Raw genomic sequence first — 17,505 nt, 5'->3', positions numbered from 1 at the left:
TATGGTGATATCTTGTCAGTTTAATTTGAGCAAATTTTATATAAACAGCCCCTCAACCAAGATCCCTGAAACTTCACATTACCATATCATTGCACACACATATTGCTGTTTTGCACCTTTTGTTAGCTCACCTGGCCCAAAGGGCCAAGTGAGCTTTTCTCATCACTTGGCGTCCGTCGTCGTCGTCCTGCGTTAACTTTTACAAAAATCTTCTCCTCTGAAACTACTAGGCCAAATTTAACCAAACTTGGCCACAATCATCATTGGGGTATCTAGTTTAAAAATTGTGTCCAGTGACCCCGCCAACTAACCAAGATGGCCGCCATGGCTATAAATAGAACATAGGGGTAAAATGCAGTTTTTGGCTTATAACTCAAAAACCAAAGCATTTAGGGCAAATCTGACATGGTGGTAATATTGTTAATCAGGTTAAGATCTATCTGCCCTGAAATTTTCAGATGAATCTGACATTCCGTTGTTAGGTTGCTGCCCCTGAATTGGTAATTTTAAGGAAATTTTGTTGTTTTTGGTTATTATCTTGAATATTATTTCAGATAGAGATAAACTGTAAAAAGCAATAATGTTCAGCAAAGTAAGATCTACAAATAAGTCAACATGACCAAAATGATCAGTTGACCATTTTAGGAGTTATTGCCCTTTATAGTCAATTTTTAACCATTTTTCGTAAATCTTAGTAATCTTTTAGAAAAATCTTCTCCTCTGAAACTGCTGGGCCAAATTATTTGAAACTTGCCCACAATCATCATTGGGGTATCTAGTTTAAAAATTGTGTCCGTTGACCCCGCCAACTAACCAAGATGACCGCCATGGCTATAAATAGAACATAGGGGTAAAATGCAGTTTTTGGCTTATAACTCAAAAACCAAAGCATTTAGAGCAAATCTGACATGTGTAAAATTGTAAATCAGGTGAAGATCTATCTGCCCTGAAATTTTCAGATGAATTGGACAACCTGTTTTTGGGTTGCGGCCCCTGAATTGGTAATTTTAATGAAATTTTGCTGTTTTTGGTTATTATATTGAATATTATTATAGATATAGGTAAACTGTAAACAGCAATAATGTTCAGCAAGGTCAGATTTACAAATAAGTCAACATGACCAAAATGGTCAGTTGACCTCTTTAGGAGTTATTGCCCTTTAAAGTCAATTTTTAACCATTTTTCGTAAATTTTATATATCTTTTACTAAAATCTTCTTCTCTGAAACTGCTGTGCCAAATTGATTCAAACTATGCCACAATCATCTTTGGGGTTTCTTGTTTAAAAAATGTGTCCGGTGACCTGGCCATCAAACCAAGATGGCCGCCACGGCTAAAAATAGAACATAGGGGTAAAATGCAGTTTTTGGCTTATAACTCAAAAACCAAATAATTTAGAGAAAATCTGACATGAAGTAAAATTGTTAATCAGGTCAAGATCTATCTGCCCTGAAATTTTCAGATGAATTGGACAACCTGTTTTTGGGTTGCGGCCCCTGAATTGGTAATTTTAGGGAAATTTTGCTGTTTTTGGTTATTATATTGAATATTATTATAGATATAGGTAAACTGTAAACAGCAATAATGTTCAGCAAAGTAAGATCTACAAATAAGTCAACATGAACGAAATGGTCAATTGACCCCTGTAGGAGTTATTGACCTTTGTAGTCAATTTTCAATCTGCTTCCTTTGTTTAATATTCACATAGACCAAGGTGAGCGACACAGGCTCTTTAGAGCCTCTAGTTTTATAAGACATCAAAATGTGTTTTTCTTCGTATAATGCTATGATGTATTCATCGCTACCCTTGTCTCATTGGTTGAATACACATTTGGTTTCCAGACAATAACTTTAGTTGAAGTAAATGGATCTCAATGAAATATTACAAGAAGGTGCAATACCAGAAAATGAAGGTTGGGATTGATTTTGAGGGTTATGGTATTAATAGAATAGGAATTAAGGGCCAAAAATAAGTTTTTTGTAGTTCCCGACAATAACTTGTGTGTAAGTGTATGGATTGCTCTGAAATTAAAATCACAAGGTGTCATATTACATTGTAAAAGCCTGGATTGAATATAGGGGTAATTGCCCCAAACATGCAGGAATTTGGGGCAAAAAAGGGCCAAAATCAAGCTTTTATCTAGTTTCCAGACAATAACTTGAGTTACAGTGTATGGGTCTCTCTTAAATTGTACAAGGACTTAGGTTCAATACCAAAAAGGGAAGGCTCACATGATTAATTTGGTGGTAATTACTGCCAACTAGTGGAGGTGTACCTTCATTGGAAGAAGTTGGACAGACGGTGAACCGTAACAAATTAGTAAATAAAAAGCACCCATGAAAACTAAGAATAAATTTGAGTCAAAAGATTGGAAATTAACTTCTGTCATCAAATATGTTCTTTAGAACTTCAAAATCATTTCTTTGGAGAAAATTTCCGAATTTTGTTGTTGCTTGTCCGAGTCCGTTTTTTATTTATTTATTTTATAGAGTTATGTCCCTTTGACAATACAGATTTTTTTTTTTGGCAAGATTGAAGATGACAGATTTTGACCCGGTCTCTATTTTGCTTGTGACTTCGGGTACAAGAGGTGAAAGATTGCTATTTCAGTATCCAAATTTTGAAACAGCAAGAACCCACCAAGATATTGCTAAATGTAAGTTGTAGGTGTAAGCCAAAAAAGTGTCCCATGAAATTGTGTCCTCTAGAACATTATTTCACAGTTTATCTGTGAAATTTTGTTCATGGGACAGACTATCATATTTGTAAACTATAAAATAGTGTCTCCCTTAGTGAAAAATTGTCCCTAGTACTTGCACATAATTTCATGGATGTTGTATAAAAATATGTCACAAAGGACAATATTTCATAGTATAGCTATTTTTTCTGTTCCTAAAGAAGGGAAATAATTTAGAAATCATTGAAATGTTTTAATCAATTAGTTAAATCGTAATTGATATTTAAATAAAGACAACACAGATGTGAACAAAAATGACTTCAAGACTGAAACGTATGCAGAAGAAACGGCAATCAAGCATTTATGAATATTATTCCTGACTTTATTGGTATTGTTAAAGAGGACAATTCAAAGATGTTAAAACAATTCTTAGATTCCTATTGTATATTTAAAAACAAATGTCAATTTTGTCTTATTATTATTTTTTGTTGAATAATTTTTTTGGTATTAGACAAGACTTATGCAATATGGACATGATTTCACTATGAAAAAATGTCCAATGAAGGTCACAATAGAATCTCTGGTCAAGGGACACTTTTACATAGAAGTGGACAATATTTTATAATAATATTATGTCCTGGACCAAATTTCATAGGTCATACCTGTGCAATTTTGTCAATGGGACATCATTTCATGGGGGACAGTACTATTCAATCCTACATAGGCAGGTAAAAATTATCTCAAGAGAGTGATTATCTAGTGTTTAGGGGAAGGTCCTAAAGGGCCCATGCTATTGGGAATAAAAGGTCTTGAAATGATGGATTTATAGAAAATATATAAGTTCATTCGTACTGAAGGCACACAGGACTAGCTGTGCTTGCAACTTGGTCCCCCAAGAAAATTTTGAAAAATTAGGTGCAAAATCACAGGCACTTGTTTCTATCCTTCTTCTTCTTACAGGTTACGAGTCGAACTCTATAAAAGTGTAATTGACTCGGGCGCATCTCAAACAGACAGGAGGCCACTCCTCTCTGCCCAAAAGTAAAAGTCCAGGAAAATCTGGATGGTATTTACAGTAAAATATGCTTGATTACAACTATATACACTGGTTCTCCTGCTGTCTATTTAAGGTGTGGTTGGGTCCAGGGGATAGTGTTCACTCTGGCCCTGAAGTCCTCTAGTGATCCGGACTCCACTACTTATTCTGGGAGTTTGTTCCACTCTCTTGTTGTTCTCTGGAAGAATGAGTGATAGTAGACGTCTCTCTCCACTCTTGTCTGTCTAAATTTGTGGTTGCCCCTGGTTCTACTGTCACCTGATGTATTGTACTTGGCTGGATCAATGGCAATCATCTGGTGTTGAGTCTTGTAACACAACACCAGAATCTGTTTCCATCTTCTGTGCTGCAGTGATTCCCTTTTAAGTTGGTTCAGAAGCTTTGTGACACATCCTGGAGAGTTGTCCTGGTAGCAACTGTAGACCAGTGTATATCCATTGGAAGACTCACTATCAACGTATATTTATGGATCTGTAGGGGGTTAGTAAACTTTATAGGGAGTTCATGACATCACGTCATACTGTTAATGGTGATGTAGTCCTTTGATTTTGTTGTCTTTCATTGTTTATTTTTCTACAAAACGCAGCAGGAAAACTCCTATGAGCGATAAATTCGCACTCACCCCCTATGGATTTTACTAACCCTTTATGGATTCGTAGGGGTCAGTAGCAAACCATATAACTTACAGTATGATGTCATACTTTAACTTGTATGTGCAAAAGACTTAATCCAACATTTTTCAGAATTTTTATTTTACACATTGAGAGTGGAAGTGTTGACCATATAAAGTGAAATTGATTTAACAACTTGTGAAAATTGAATATCACTTGATACCAACTCTTATTGAATTTAGATAGCAACATATATATATTGAAATTACAAATGTAAATAAATTAAGTTGATATCAAGCGATATCCAATTCTCAATTTATTCTCACTCATTATAAAACCTATAATTATTGCTAAATAACGGTCTAATCTATATATAAAAAAAAACGAGATATGAGAAACACATATAAATTACATAAACAAACGACAACTACTGTACATCAGATTCCTGACTTAGGCCAGGTGCATACATTTGCAGCGGGATTAAACATTTTAATGATACCAAACCTTCTCCCTTTTTTTACAATGGCTGCATATTTTATATATTACTGAACACATTGACAAGGAATAGCACATAGGCTCTACAATTCAAACCTACCTGAAGTAGCATAGTCCCATAATCATCATGAAATAGTCAACTGTGCAAAAAAGGCATTTAACACCAATCAATTAACCTTCAGTGGTACACACTTAAGAATGTTAAAAGGCAGCTGTCAATTCAAAGGAGAAGCAGAAGTAAATCATTGGTAAAAGTATTAAACAGTTTGGAACGATTACCCAAATTGGTTATATAAATATGTTTGAGGTATTATATGATATCTCCAATGGAATATACATTTACAAAGCAACATAAAAGTCAGCAACTTTTGGTAATGAACAACTTTCTGGATACCTGATTTTAAAATATTTTTTTGTGATTAATCCATTTCATAATATGAACTCTTGTATATTTCAGCTAAAAGAAGAAATGTTTATAGTGTGCGGATTGCAGAAGATGTTGTCACAGTATCGTGAGTTTTTAGATGCTTATTAATCAGATTTATTTTAAAACTTCCATGTCATAATTTCTCTGAAATACTGTATCTTAAATGGCTTATGTAAAAAAAAATAACAGTAATTTCCCTTCCCCTACATATTTGTTTTGTATTTATTAATTAAAGACCTAACATGTAAATCTTATCAAATCTGTGAACTTTTCCTTGTACAAAGCATACATGTAGGACATATAAATACAAGTAATTTATATTTAAAAAACTAGTTTAAGCTAAAATGGCCCCATGAAAGGTGCGTTTACATCTACATGAAAACTTAGTAAACAGTTCCAGTATGATGTAAACTTTTAAAGAGGTATGCATAATTATGGTTTTGACCAAGATCTTGCAGTTCACTAGCATGGGAATTATTGAATTTAACTTTTGGTTCAAGATCTATTTAACAGTGAAGTTTTTCCTTAATTGTGATCTTGAGAAACTTAAAAACTTAATATAAATGCCAAATTAGAGTTTTTACTTAGATTTTTCAATTCACTGAATTAATTGTCTAAAATTCTTTTTTGTTCATACTGATTTTGCTTATAACTTCAGAAGTCCAGTAAGCAGCAACACAGGAACCTTATCTGGGTAAGAAAATAAATGTCTGATAATAAAAGATATATAGATTTCACCACTGCAACAAGTGTGTTACGATATTTCTCAACTCAAAAGAGAGTTTAATCATAATATTTAAAGTGTGAGTCATCACCGCTTGCAGAGATTTTACAATATTTAAAATTTAGCTGTTGAGTGTGGAGAAATATAGTAATACAGGACTTATAGTGGTAAAATTTATTTCTCTAATGATTTTTATCTCTTTCAAAGTTTTGCAGAAAGATGTGTCCATATATGTGACAGAGGTTGCCTTTTTTTATGACATCACAATTTGAAATTCTTCAGAAACACAAGAAAATTTAAAGTCATAATTAAATTTTAACCAATCATTTGCCAAGAACAGATATCTCACATACATTTCATGGATCAAGAAATGAGAAAAAGCACAAAATTAGTGAAATCAAGTACTCTTTAAAAAAAGGTGTCTTTTCCATCTGTTGGAGAAGTGTCTGTTTAGCTGTGCAAAATGTATATAAACTCTGTCACATTCAGTCATATAGGGAATGTTCGATCTGAGGGCATGAGTTGGGAGGGTGTCATACTCTACTTATTTAAGGACCCTGGTGCAATATTTAAGATTAGACCACTGCATGGTGAGACTGTGGGTTAGCTAAGATCTAATGTTCGTCATTCTATATGTGTTAATTATATCTAAATAATTTCAAGACAAGGATGCAGGTAGACTGTACTTAGTCATTTGCTATTTATCACAATGAAGAATGTAATATTTCAGAAAGACTTCTGAATTATTATTGTGAAATAGTCTCAATATCATCACATCATGTATTATAGTCATTTGCCTCCATTTTAGATTTTCAAAGGCAATATTAGCCAACCTTCTGTCAGTCAAGCCAGCCTTATGTGGTCAGCCATTTGATCTGAAGGTAGATGATTTAAGGTTTATAGGATTTCCAATGCTGTTGGATCAATCTACAAAACAACAGACATCTGGCAAAATATCCCACCAAATTGGCTCTTTTAATATTGTCTTTGTTTTAAAGGTAGGCAAACATAAAAATGTGACTGTGGAATAATTTTTTTTGTGGATTGATGGAAAATTGTATTTTTGTGTATATGTATTTGATTTCATGGTTTGTCCAAAGTTTAAAAACAAGCCTATTAATTTCATTTGACTCTTTAAAATTGTTAGTTCACCTGAACCAATGAATTTCATGAAAATTGGTATCACACAAATAATAACAAATCCACAGTACACAGCTATTTCATGTCTGTTGACAAAACTGAATAATAATAAGGTTATAAATTGTATGATGTAAGTTTAATTTTTAATTTTGTTTGTTAAGGGGTCATTGCATACAGTGAACATATTCTTATCAAAAAAGATGCAGTATGATTGCCAAAGAGACAACTCTCCACCAGAGACTAAACAATATAGAAGGTTAGCAAATCAAGGTCACCATACAGCCTTGAACCATGAGCAGAACTCATACCTCAAAGCAAGCTATAAAAGGCTGAAAAATCACAAATGTATAAAAAAAAAAAATGAGAAAAATCATTGGCCTGAATTATGTCAAAAGCAAGAACCAAAAACAAAAGCGATAAACAGCAAAAAACAACAACCACTGAAATACAGGCTCATACAGAATGTCGCAGTGTTAATCATGATTGCAGTCACCTAGACTGGGACAGTAGTCTAACAGTACAATACAAGAAGAAACTGTCAAAATCAGTAGTAAATATTCTTGTTTTTTTCTAATTTCAGGCCTCAGTAGATCAATCAGTAATCAACTGTTATTTTGATCTGGTTAAACAACTGACAGGGGCTATCAAATACGAGGAGTCTCGGCGGCAGTATCTATCAGCAGAGGCTAAAATCATGATATCAATACACGATGATATTGCTTCTCTTCCAGAAGGTATTTTTAGAAATTATGATTATTTTTGACAAAAGAAATACATCTACATTTGTTTGTATTCCCTTCAGCAGATATAGTTTAGTTTCAAAATGTAGTATATTTATTTTGTCATTCTAGTCTTAGTGTACACGTATCAATTATTGTTAGGAAACATGTTTAGGGTCATATGAGCTATCATCGTCACTTGGTGTCCTTATCATCTGTTAGTCAATCTGAACTATTTCTCTTTCACATGATTGAATCTTATGGTGTCTTTTTGTAGTCTGTTGATTATACTCTTGTCCAAACAGTATGATCATAAATTCTGAGTTTTCCTCTCATTAAAATAGACTTGAGAAATAATTTTTGCAAGCCATAGATTTATCAAATAAAGAAATTTTTGTTGACCATTTTGAGAGGAAAAATTCTGAATTTATGAATCATCTGTTTGGGAGAAAGACATCTGTCTTTCATTCAATGTCAGTTTTCATATTTTTCAGATCAGATGCATTTTCCATATGATTTAATACAGACGAAAAGTTCTTTAGCAAGAGACTTAAGAACAGCATATGAAAGGTATGATTATGGTTGAGATAGTCCATTATGTCATTACATTTAAACAACAGATCTGTATTTTCACTCAACTCTTGGGTAAAATGATTATTAAATACTGGAGAATGTATCTAGATGTTGTCAGTAATGTATGTTATAGAAAGTTTGCCTTTGTCCCTTATTTTACCATTGTTTGTTCCAAAGTTACTTTGAAGTTTGTTTTTTTCTTTAACTTTCTCTTTCAGTAGAGGAGCACACCAAAGCTCAATTCATAAAATTGATTTTTTTTCCCCACATGTGTGACAATAACTATGAAATTCATCAGTAATACTTGGAAGAATATTTATATGTACACTAAATAAAGTTCTATGAAGAAAAGAACCCTTTCCTAATTTTTTAAGATTTTTATTTTTGCATTCAAACAGGTACATTATTTTGTTTAATTTTAGTCAGTACATGTATATATTTGTTCTTCACTTTAATCCTTCCAAAAAATTTGGACTTTTCCAGATTGTTTTTTGTAATGACTGCAGAAGAGGGGGTGATTTTTGGCATATTGTTTAATGATGACTTATAGACAGATTTTGTGCTCATTTCTAAGAAATGACTTTTGGGAAAATTACAACGGACTTTAAAAAAAATTATAAAGCTAAAGACTGGGTTGTACTGACACATCTAGCACATCTAGGTCTTATAATGTAAATTAAATCAATAGAATTTCAAGGTTACACTTAAAAAATATCAACAATGATCCAGTTTCGCATTCTCAGTGAAAGTCATACCATTAATGTTTTTTTAAATTGTTCACAATTGTTCTAATTTCAGTGTGAAAGACAAAGGAGTTGTTCATTTATATATTAACAAGTGGATAGAAGTGACATTTTGTCTGCCACACAAAGTACATTCTAAATCTTCTGCTGCCTTATCTGTTAAAGTAAATGTAAGTATATACACAACTTTTAAATTAAATGTAAGTACATACATAACATATGGTATATATATGTAGAATGATGACTGATATCAGTTTTAATGTTTTTTACCAACACCAGGGATTTTTTTATGTATTTTACTATAAGACGCTTTACTTTTTTCATTGTCAGTGTCGTTTGAAGACAGGTGATTTCCGGATAATAACTTTAGTATAAGTAAACCGGAATCAATAACATTTGAAGACAAGGTTTATAACCATGAAGTTGAGATCGATTTTAGGGGTTTTGATCCCAACCGTTTAGGAATTAGGGGCCAAAAAGGGGCACAAATAAGCATTTTTCTTGGTTTCTTTTACAATAACTCTAGTATAAGTCAATTAGAATCTATAAAATTTATACACAAGGTTTATGACCACAAAAAGGAGGGTTGGGATTGATTTTGGGAGTTTTGGTTCCAACAGTTTAGGAATTAGGGGCCAAAAGGGTCCAAAGTTAAACTTTGTTTGATTTCATCAAAAATTGAATTATTGTAGTTCTTTGATATGCCAAATATAACCATGTATTTAGATTTTTACTTTTTGGTCCCGATTTCAAATTGGTCTACATTCAGGTCCAAAGAGTCCAAAACTAAACTTAGTTTGATTTTAACAAAAAATTAAATCTTTGGGTTCTTTGATATGCTGAATATAACCATGAATTGAGATTTTTTTATATTTGGGCTCCTTATCAAATTGGTCCACATTAAGTTCTAAAGGGTCCAAAATTAAACTTTATTTGATTTCATCAAAAATTGAATTCTTGGGGTTCTTTGATATGCTGAATCTAACCATGTATTTAAAGTTCTTAGACCACATTAATTCTGTGTCAGAAACCTATTCAGTGTCAACTATTTAATCACAATCCAAATTCAGAGCTTGAATGCTGTGTCCATACTTGCCCCAACAGTTCAGGGTTCAATCTCTTTGGTCGTATCAAGCTGCGTCCTGCAGAATATCTTGTTAAATTGTGTAATGCATAATCAGAACAGTAATCAGAGAAATGTTCTTATTAAAGGTTTGTTATCAGTGTTATTCAAATGATATTTGTCTATTGGTTTGAAATAAGATAAAATTGAGAATGGAAATGGGGAATATGTCAAAGAGACAACAACCAGACCATAGAAAAAAACAACAGCAGAAGGTCACCAACAGGTCTTCAATGTAGTGAGAAATTCCCACCCGGAGGCATCCTTCAGCTGGCCCCTAAACAAATATATACTAGTTCAGTGATAATGAACGCCATACTCATTTCCAAATTGTACACAAGAAACTGAAATAAAATAATACAAGACTAACAAAGGTCCTGACTTGGGACAGGCGCAAAAATGCGGCGGGGTTAAACATGTTTGTGAGATCTCAACCCTCCCCCTATACCTCTAGCCAATGTAGAAAAGTAAACGCATACAAATACGCACATTAAAATTCGGTTCAAGAGAAGTCCGAGTCTGATGTCAGAAGATGTAATCAAAGAAAATAAACAAAAAGACAATAATACATAAATAACAACAGACTACTGAGGTTATTTCTGCTTTTCAGTGCGATATAAAAAATATATTTACAACTTAAATTCCATAGAAATCTTTGAATAGCAAATTATTCCCAAATAACATATAATTTTAATTTCAATTAAAACACTATTTCAATTTTTAAATACATTGGACTTTAATTGCAAACAAATAACTTCACATTAGAATACTCACATAGTATAATTGTCAATTTATATTTAATCTAGCCTGAAGTTATCCAGAGATGTATAGAAGCTTTAAGGTTAGTACAATAGCTATGAATAAGAGGAGATGTGTATATATAATAATTAGATAGCAAACCAACACATTTAGAATTCAAAATTCAATCTTCAAAAATAAAACAAAATAAAGGTGTCTTTACAATATGTTGAAACTCGTCTTAGTCTAGAATAATTGTGATAAAAATAAAACAGAAACCATAAATAATATAATAATAAATTCTTTATTTAAAGAGGGTAAACTCAGTTAGTTACAATAAACTAATCTTCCCTGAGGCCCTCACAGACATAGCATCCAATGACATAGCATAAGACAACGACTGATAAGATCTTAACCCCTCTCCCACACACCCACTGAAATAAACTATATTTGCAAAAACTTTAATGAAGGGCTATTCCATTAAAATGTATGTGGGAGGGTAGGAAGGGAGATTAATTATTGAATGTGGGTCATCATAATGTATCTGAGGGGGCATTAAATTTTACCCTTGTCCATCTGTATATACATCTATACCTCTGTCCGTCCATACATCCTAAAGATGATTTCTGTTCTCAACTTCAGTTTGCCTCAACCAAATGCTATGAAACTTCTACAGAGGGGGGATAAGACCTTTATCAGGACTCTGGGATGGAGTGTTTTTAAGCTCGAGATTTCGGGATTGACCCTTTCAGGATCCGGGAATTATTTATTTCGAATTTCGGGACCTCAGGATTTATGTGTTTTTAAGCCTGGGATTTCGGGATTTTGAGTTTTTAAGCCCAGGATTTCGGGATCAGCACCCCTCCCACCCTCCCTCTCTACACATTGCTATTACCACAAAACACAGATCAAGTTTGAATTTTGGTGGGGTCATTTTAACAGTTTTAGAGTTCTGGCCCTTTCCAAACAAACAAAAAATCTGAATTTTTCCCATTCTTTAACTTTAGTGTATCTCAACCAGATGCTATGAAACTTATACACAATGCTTATTACCACAAAATACAGATCAATTATGAATTTTGGGGCGTCATTTTAACTGTTCTAGAGTAATGCTCCTTTACAAAACAAAAAAAATGCTAAGTTTTTTAGTTTCCAGTTTCTCACTTTTCTTTACCTCAACCAAATGTTATGAAACTTGAACAGAATGCTTATTACCACAAAATACAGATCAAATTTGAATTTATGGATTGTCACTACATTTTCTAGAGTTATGCCCCTTTACAAATGGAAAGATTGCTGGATTTTTCGTTTCTTGTCTTGCATTAACCATATTTTATGAAACTTATACACAATACTTATTACCACAAAACTCAGACCAAGTACAAATTTGGGTAGGGTTACTTTTACTGTTCTTCAACTATGTCCCTTTATAACTTTATATGATATGCAAGCAGGGGCATTATAGCTATTTATTTCAGTTACTCATTGAAAAGATATAATTTATCAACAGACCTTACCATGGAGTGTTATTACTTGTGGATGGACAGAATCTTTTGGATACTTTGTCAACAGATTGTACACCAGCTCTGAACAGACTTATCAATGTCATTATACAGCAGCCAGTCAGAAGTTTACAGATTATAGCATTGGAGGCTGATCTGAGTTTGTCACAGGTATGTTACTTTCTTACTTATAAAGTTATTACTAGATCAAATGGACATAAAGCAACCACTTGGCATTTTGCTGTATAACGCCTTTCATCGCTTTGTTTCACATGACATGGCATGATTTTAATTATTTTTGCTCAATTTAAAAAAAAAAAAAATTTATGTATTCAAATGATATATTTATCAGTTTAATGCTGAAAGTGTGATTTATTTAAACATGCTTTTAACAGAACTTGTCTGAAATTAATCATATTTAATTTCTAGGTATTCCAGCTGGTCAGTCATCTTGTATACTGGGGTAAAGCTACTATTGTGTATCCGTTATGTGAAAGCAATGTGTATTTACTGTCTCCAAGTTCTAATATCAAAATGTAAGTGTTTGTTTATAAATCTTGAAAATTTACCAAAATGAAAATCGTTTATCCATTGAAGGTGAAGAAATCATTTGTGTTCATGTTTTCGAACTATATTCGAAGTATTAGTTTATCTTACCGTTGTATTTCTTTTGTGACTGTACTACATTACTTTTTATTAAGTTTTTTTATGCCCCACCTACGATAGTAGAGGGACATTAAGTTATCTGGAGCCAATTTCACAAAACATCGTAAGTTTAAGTCTTAAGTGTTATACTTAATACATTCCTAAGTGCAGTCCTAAGACAATTTCACAAAACATGTCGTAAGTTTTAATCCTAAACTTAGGACCGCTCTTACGCTTGAATATTACGTCTAAACTTACGACCACTCTTAAGATATAAGTACCTTAGCAACGTTACTTTCACTTCATCAAAGCATGCGCATCGGTTACTCCCTATGTAACTGAACAAAACGGGACGGAAACATTCCATAGATCTCCCTTAACTTGTCAATGGAAATAACAAAGAGAAAGCCAGACTTGTCAGAGAGTGAGCTTCTTAATTTTCTCTGGCACAGTAACTTCCAACATTTCTGTGATTACGGCGCGGTTTGGACACAGCCTAACTTTCCAAGAAACAAGTACCTGTTGGGCACAACGTTGGATTTTTTTCATTGCCCATAAAACAAACAATATGGCAAAATTAGGAGAAAAGAGGCAAAAAGGTGTAATTACTTATTTATTTATTCATACATGCAAAGAAATTGCCTCGGATGAATTAATACTGATCATTTGGTATATAACACTATTCTAATCGACACTTACATGCAGGTCATACATTTTTTTTAATCAAATCAAATCTTTATCTCTTAATGGGTGCCGTAGGAGGTCCATCAGATTTTTAAGCGAGGATTTCTTGGCATGTAATTGATAGAAAACTTAGGGTTAAAATTCATAAAACAGACAAGGTACATTGACAAATATTTGATTTTTATTTTAAACGCACAGAGCGGTACCACCGGCACCCTTAGCCAAAAATAAATCTTCAGTTTTCCTATGTGCCTATACGGACCTTTTTTTTAATTGTAGTTCCACTTTCAGTATTAGGTATTTATTCTATAAATATTAGTCCTACGTGGTAAAAAATAACGTAATGCAGGATTATATTATTTTGGAGTTGGGCTATTTATTTCTTTTAAGGCGGTGACTCTAATCAGTTTTTAAACAAAGAGAGTTGCCAGTCCTGTATATGAATTAATCAGTTAGAAAGCAAAATTTAAATTTGAAGGTCCCATCCAAAGGGTGAAAATGGAGGGAGCAAAAGGAGGTGTTCCACGCGGAATATTTGTATCTTATGAACTCTTATACTTAAAAGTGTTGTTTGTTTTTTTAACAAAAAAAAAGTTATACAAATTGTGAATGGTCTTCTTTCTCCTATGCAAAGAAATTGCCTCCGTTGAAAGTTTGCAAATATTCCTATGAGCAAGTTACATGGATGATACATATTTACCATTTGCTACGTAGCCGTGTTCTAAGCGTACACGCAGGTCATAAATTAATTTTTTGAATGATTCAAATCTAAATATAGGCTTTCTTGGCATGGTGCACTTTGTTTGTATACCAAATATCTAGGCTAAAGACATTACAATACAAAATGGAAAGTTGTAGAATTGTTAGAGATAAGCAATAAACTCCTTATAGGCAGCTATTATGAGTCCTTTGATAGTTTCTCTTCATTGTTAGCGCACAGGTACTTCGTCTTATGAATATAAAAAGGGAAATATAAACTAGACAAAGTGATGCCCCCGCGCTCCACTCTGAAGTAACTGTATTATAACAAAATAAATGTGGGACGTTCTTTGATATATTATTGCGTCTAGGCACCCGCAGATGCAAACTGATATTTTAAAATAACTATAATATTTATGCTAATGTCCCCAAGAGACAAAGTTCAACTATCTCACAAAAGAGCAAATGTTAATAAAAAAAATAAAACCCTGACCACATGCACACGTTCAATATGTGGTTCAAACATACTGTACGAGGAGTTCTCTGAAAACGCTCCTCTTATGCAAGTAAATACTCCAATATAAAAATGACAAAGTTTAAACATATACACCTTACAGTCATCCAAAACACTAAATATAGTTGACATATTGCTTATAGTTTCTAAGAAAAAGACTTTACCAAGAAAACTAAACATTGACCAATGAACCATGAAAATGATAGCAAGCCTGGTCAAGGTAAGATGAACCATGTCAGACAGACATGTACAGCTTACTATTCTTCTATAAAACAAATAGTGTTGACCTATTGCTTATAGTAAAAGAAAAACACAAAAACTTAACATTGATCAATGAACCGTGAAAATGAGGTACCAGTCAATAAAACCTGCGAGACTGACAAATAAATTATGATATATTTCCATACAACAAATATAGTTGACATATTGCATAAAGTAAAAGAAAAAAAGACCAAAAACTCAAACAAGGTACAAATATGTAACAGGGTATTAACTGCGCGCTAGGAACTCATAGTTACATGAGACATGAACACAATTAAAATACGATTTATTTCAAGGTAAAACGTATACCTTGCGCATTAAAAGCAAATAAGGAACGAATAAGTAACTGGGTATTATCCGAGCGCTGGAACGGGTACATACACGCTAATAGGGGTATTTCATCTCTAAGAACACATTATTACCACCAGAGATACATGTATGAACACAATTGAAAATCCTTTTATAAAAGGTGCAACGTACAACTAACGTATTAAAAGCGAATAAGTAACGAATAGGTAACGAATAGGTAACAGGGTATTGACCGAGCGCTGGAACGGGTACATGTGCGCTAATAGGGTCATTTAACCTCTAAGAACACATTGTTACTACAAGAGACATGGACACAATTGAAAATCCTTTTCTAAAAGGTGCAAAGTATAACAAACGTATTACATGTATAAGTGAATAGGTAACGAATAGGTAACAGGGTATTAACCGAGCGCTGGAATGGGTACATGCGCTCTAATACGGTCATTTCATCTCAAAGAACACATTGTTACACGTGCACCAGAGGCATGGACACAATTAAAAAACGATTTATTTCAAGGTACAACGTATACCACGCGCATTAAAAGCGAATAAGGAACGAATAAGTAACAGGGTATTATCCGAGCGCTGTAACGGGTACATACGCGCTAATAGGGGTATTTCATCTATAAGAACACATTATTACCACCAGAGCTATGAACACAATTGAAAATCCTTTTCTAAAAGGTGCAATGTACAACAAACGTATTAAAAGCAACTAAGTAAGGAATATTTAACAGGGTATTATCCGAGCGCTGGAACGGGTACATATGCCCTTATAGAGTTATATCACCTCTAAGAACCCAAATCTACCACCAGAGACAACAAAACAATTGAAAATCATGTTTTAAAAGGTGCAACGTATGATACACGTATTATAAGCGAATTACAAGCGAGTGATAAAACGAATTAAACAAGGTAATAGCATGCTCCGAAACGATGTACACCCTGCTAACATGTTTAACCCCATCACATTATGTTAGTATGTGCCTGTCCCTAGACAAGAGCCTTAAATTTAATTAGTTATCGTCGTTTTTGTGTTACATATTTGTTTTCCGTTTATTTTTTTGTATATGAAATACGGCCGTTAGTTTTGTTGTTTGAATTGTTTGAGATTGTCATGTCTGGGCCTTTTATAGGTGACTACACGGTTTGGGATATGCTTATTGTTGAAGGCCGTACAGTGACCTATAGTTGATAATTTCTGTGTAATTTTGGTCTATTGTGGGGTGTTGTCTCATTGGCAATCATACCACATCTTCTTTTTAAGCTCACCTGGCCCGAAGGGCCAAGTGAGCTTTTCTCATCACTTGGCGTCCGGCAGCGCCCGTCGTCGTCGTCATGGTTAACATTTTACATTTTGAACTTCTTCTAGAGAACCACTGAGTGGAATGAAACCAAACATGGCATGCATGTTCCTTATGAGGTGCTGACCAAGTGTTGTTACTTTGTAGTCGATCCATCATTCAAAATGGCCGCCAGCGGGGGACTTAGTTTAACATAGGACCCTATGTGAAATGCATACAAATCACTTCTTTTAGAGAACCACTGAATGGAATGAAACCAAACATGGCATAAATGTTCCTTTCTTAATGAGGTGCAGGCCAAGTGTTGTTACTTTGTAGCCAAATTTTATCTTTTTTTTATATGATTTCGAAAAACCCAGGTAAAATCAGGTGAGCGATACAGGCTCTTGATTTTTTTGGCAGGAATTTGCCCCAAAGTGGGTCAACAGGTGCATAAAGCGTCAATTTTGCCGATTTTTCACCCCTTCTCTTGACCCAGAAGACCCAGGGATGCTGGTTAAGGTATCCAGCTGTAGCCTGCGTATAGAGTAGACCCTAGTGAACAAATTGACCCCAACAGT

General features: G+C 33.6%; 1 protein-coding gene across 1 annotated transcript in view; it reads left to right on the top strand.

Moving 5' to 3' along the window:
• LOC134726680 (GATOR1 complex protein NPRL3-like) overlaps positions 1-17,505 on the top strand; it is a 45,929-nt gene that overhangs the window by 22,099 nt on the left and 6,325 nt on the right. The window contains exons 15-24 of the mRNA XM_063591094.1: positions 2,514-2,656; positions 5,298-5,352; positions 5,926-5,961; positions 6,800-6,989; positions 7,712-7,865; positions 8,345-8,420; positions 9,222-9,336; positions 11,096-11,130; positions 12,538-12,700; positions 12,959-13,065. Coding sequence (XP_063447164.1) covers positions 2,514-2,656; positions 5,298-5,352; positions 5,926-5,961; positions 6,800-6,989; positions 7,712-7,865; positions 8,345-8,420; positions 9,222-9,336; positions 11,096-11,130; positions 12,538-12,700; positions 12,959-13,065 — 1,074 coding nt within the window. The remainder of the gene's footprint in view (positions 1-2,513; positions 2,657-5,297; positions 5,353-5,925; positions 5,962-6,799; positions 6,990-7,711; positions 7,866-8,344; positions 8,421-9,221; positions 9,337-11,095; positions 11,131-12,537; positions 12,701-12,958; positions 13,066-17,505) is intronic.

This window comes from Mytilus trossulus, chromosome 7, assembly GCF_036588685.1.
Source record: "Mytilus trossulus isolate FHL-02 chromosome 7, PNRI_Mtr1.1.1.hap1, whole genome shotgun sequence".
Lineage (NCBI taxonomy): Eukaryota > Metazoa > Mollusca > Bivalvia > Mytilida > Mytilidae > Mytilus > Mytilus trossulus.
Note: the sequence above shows the minus strand (reverse complement) of the source record. Positions and strands in the feature narration are given on the sequence as shown.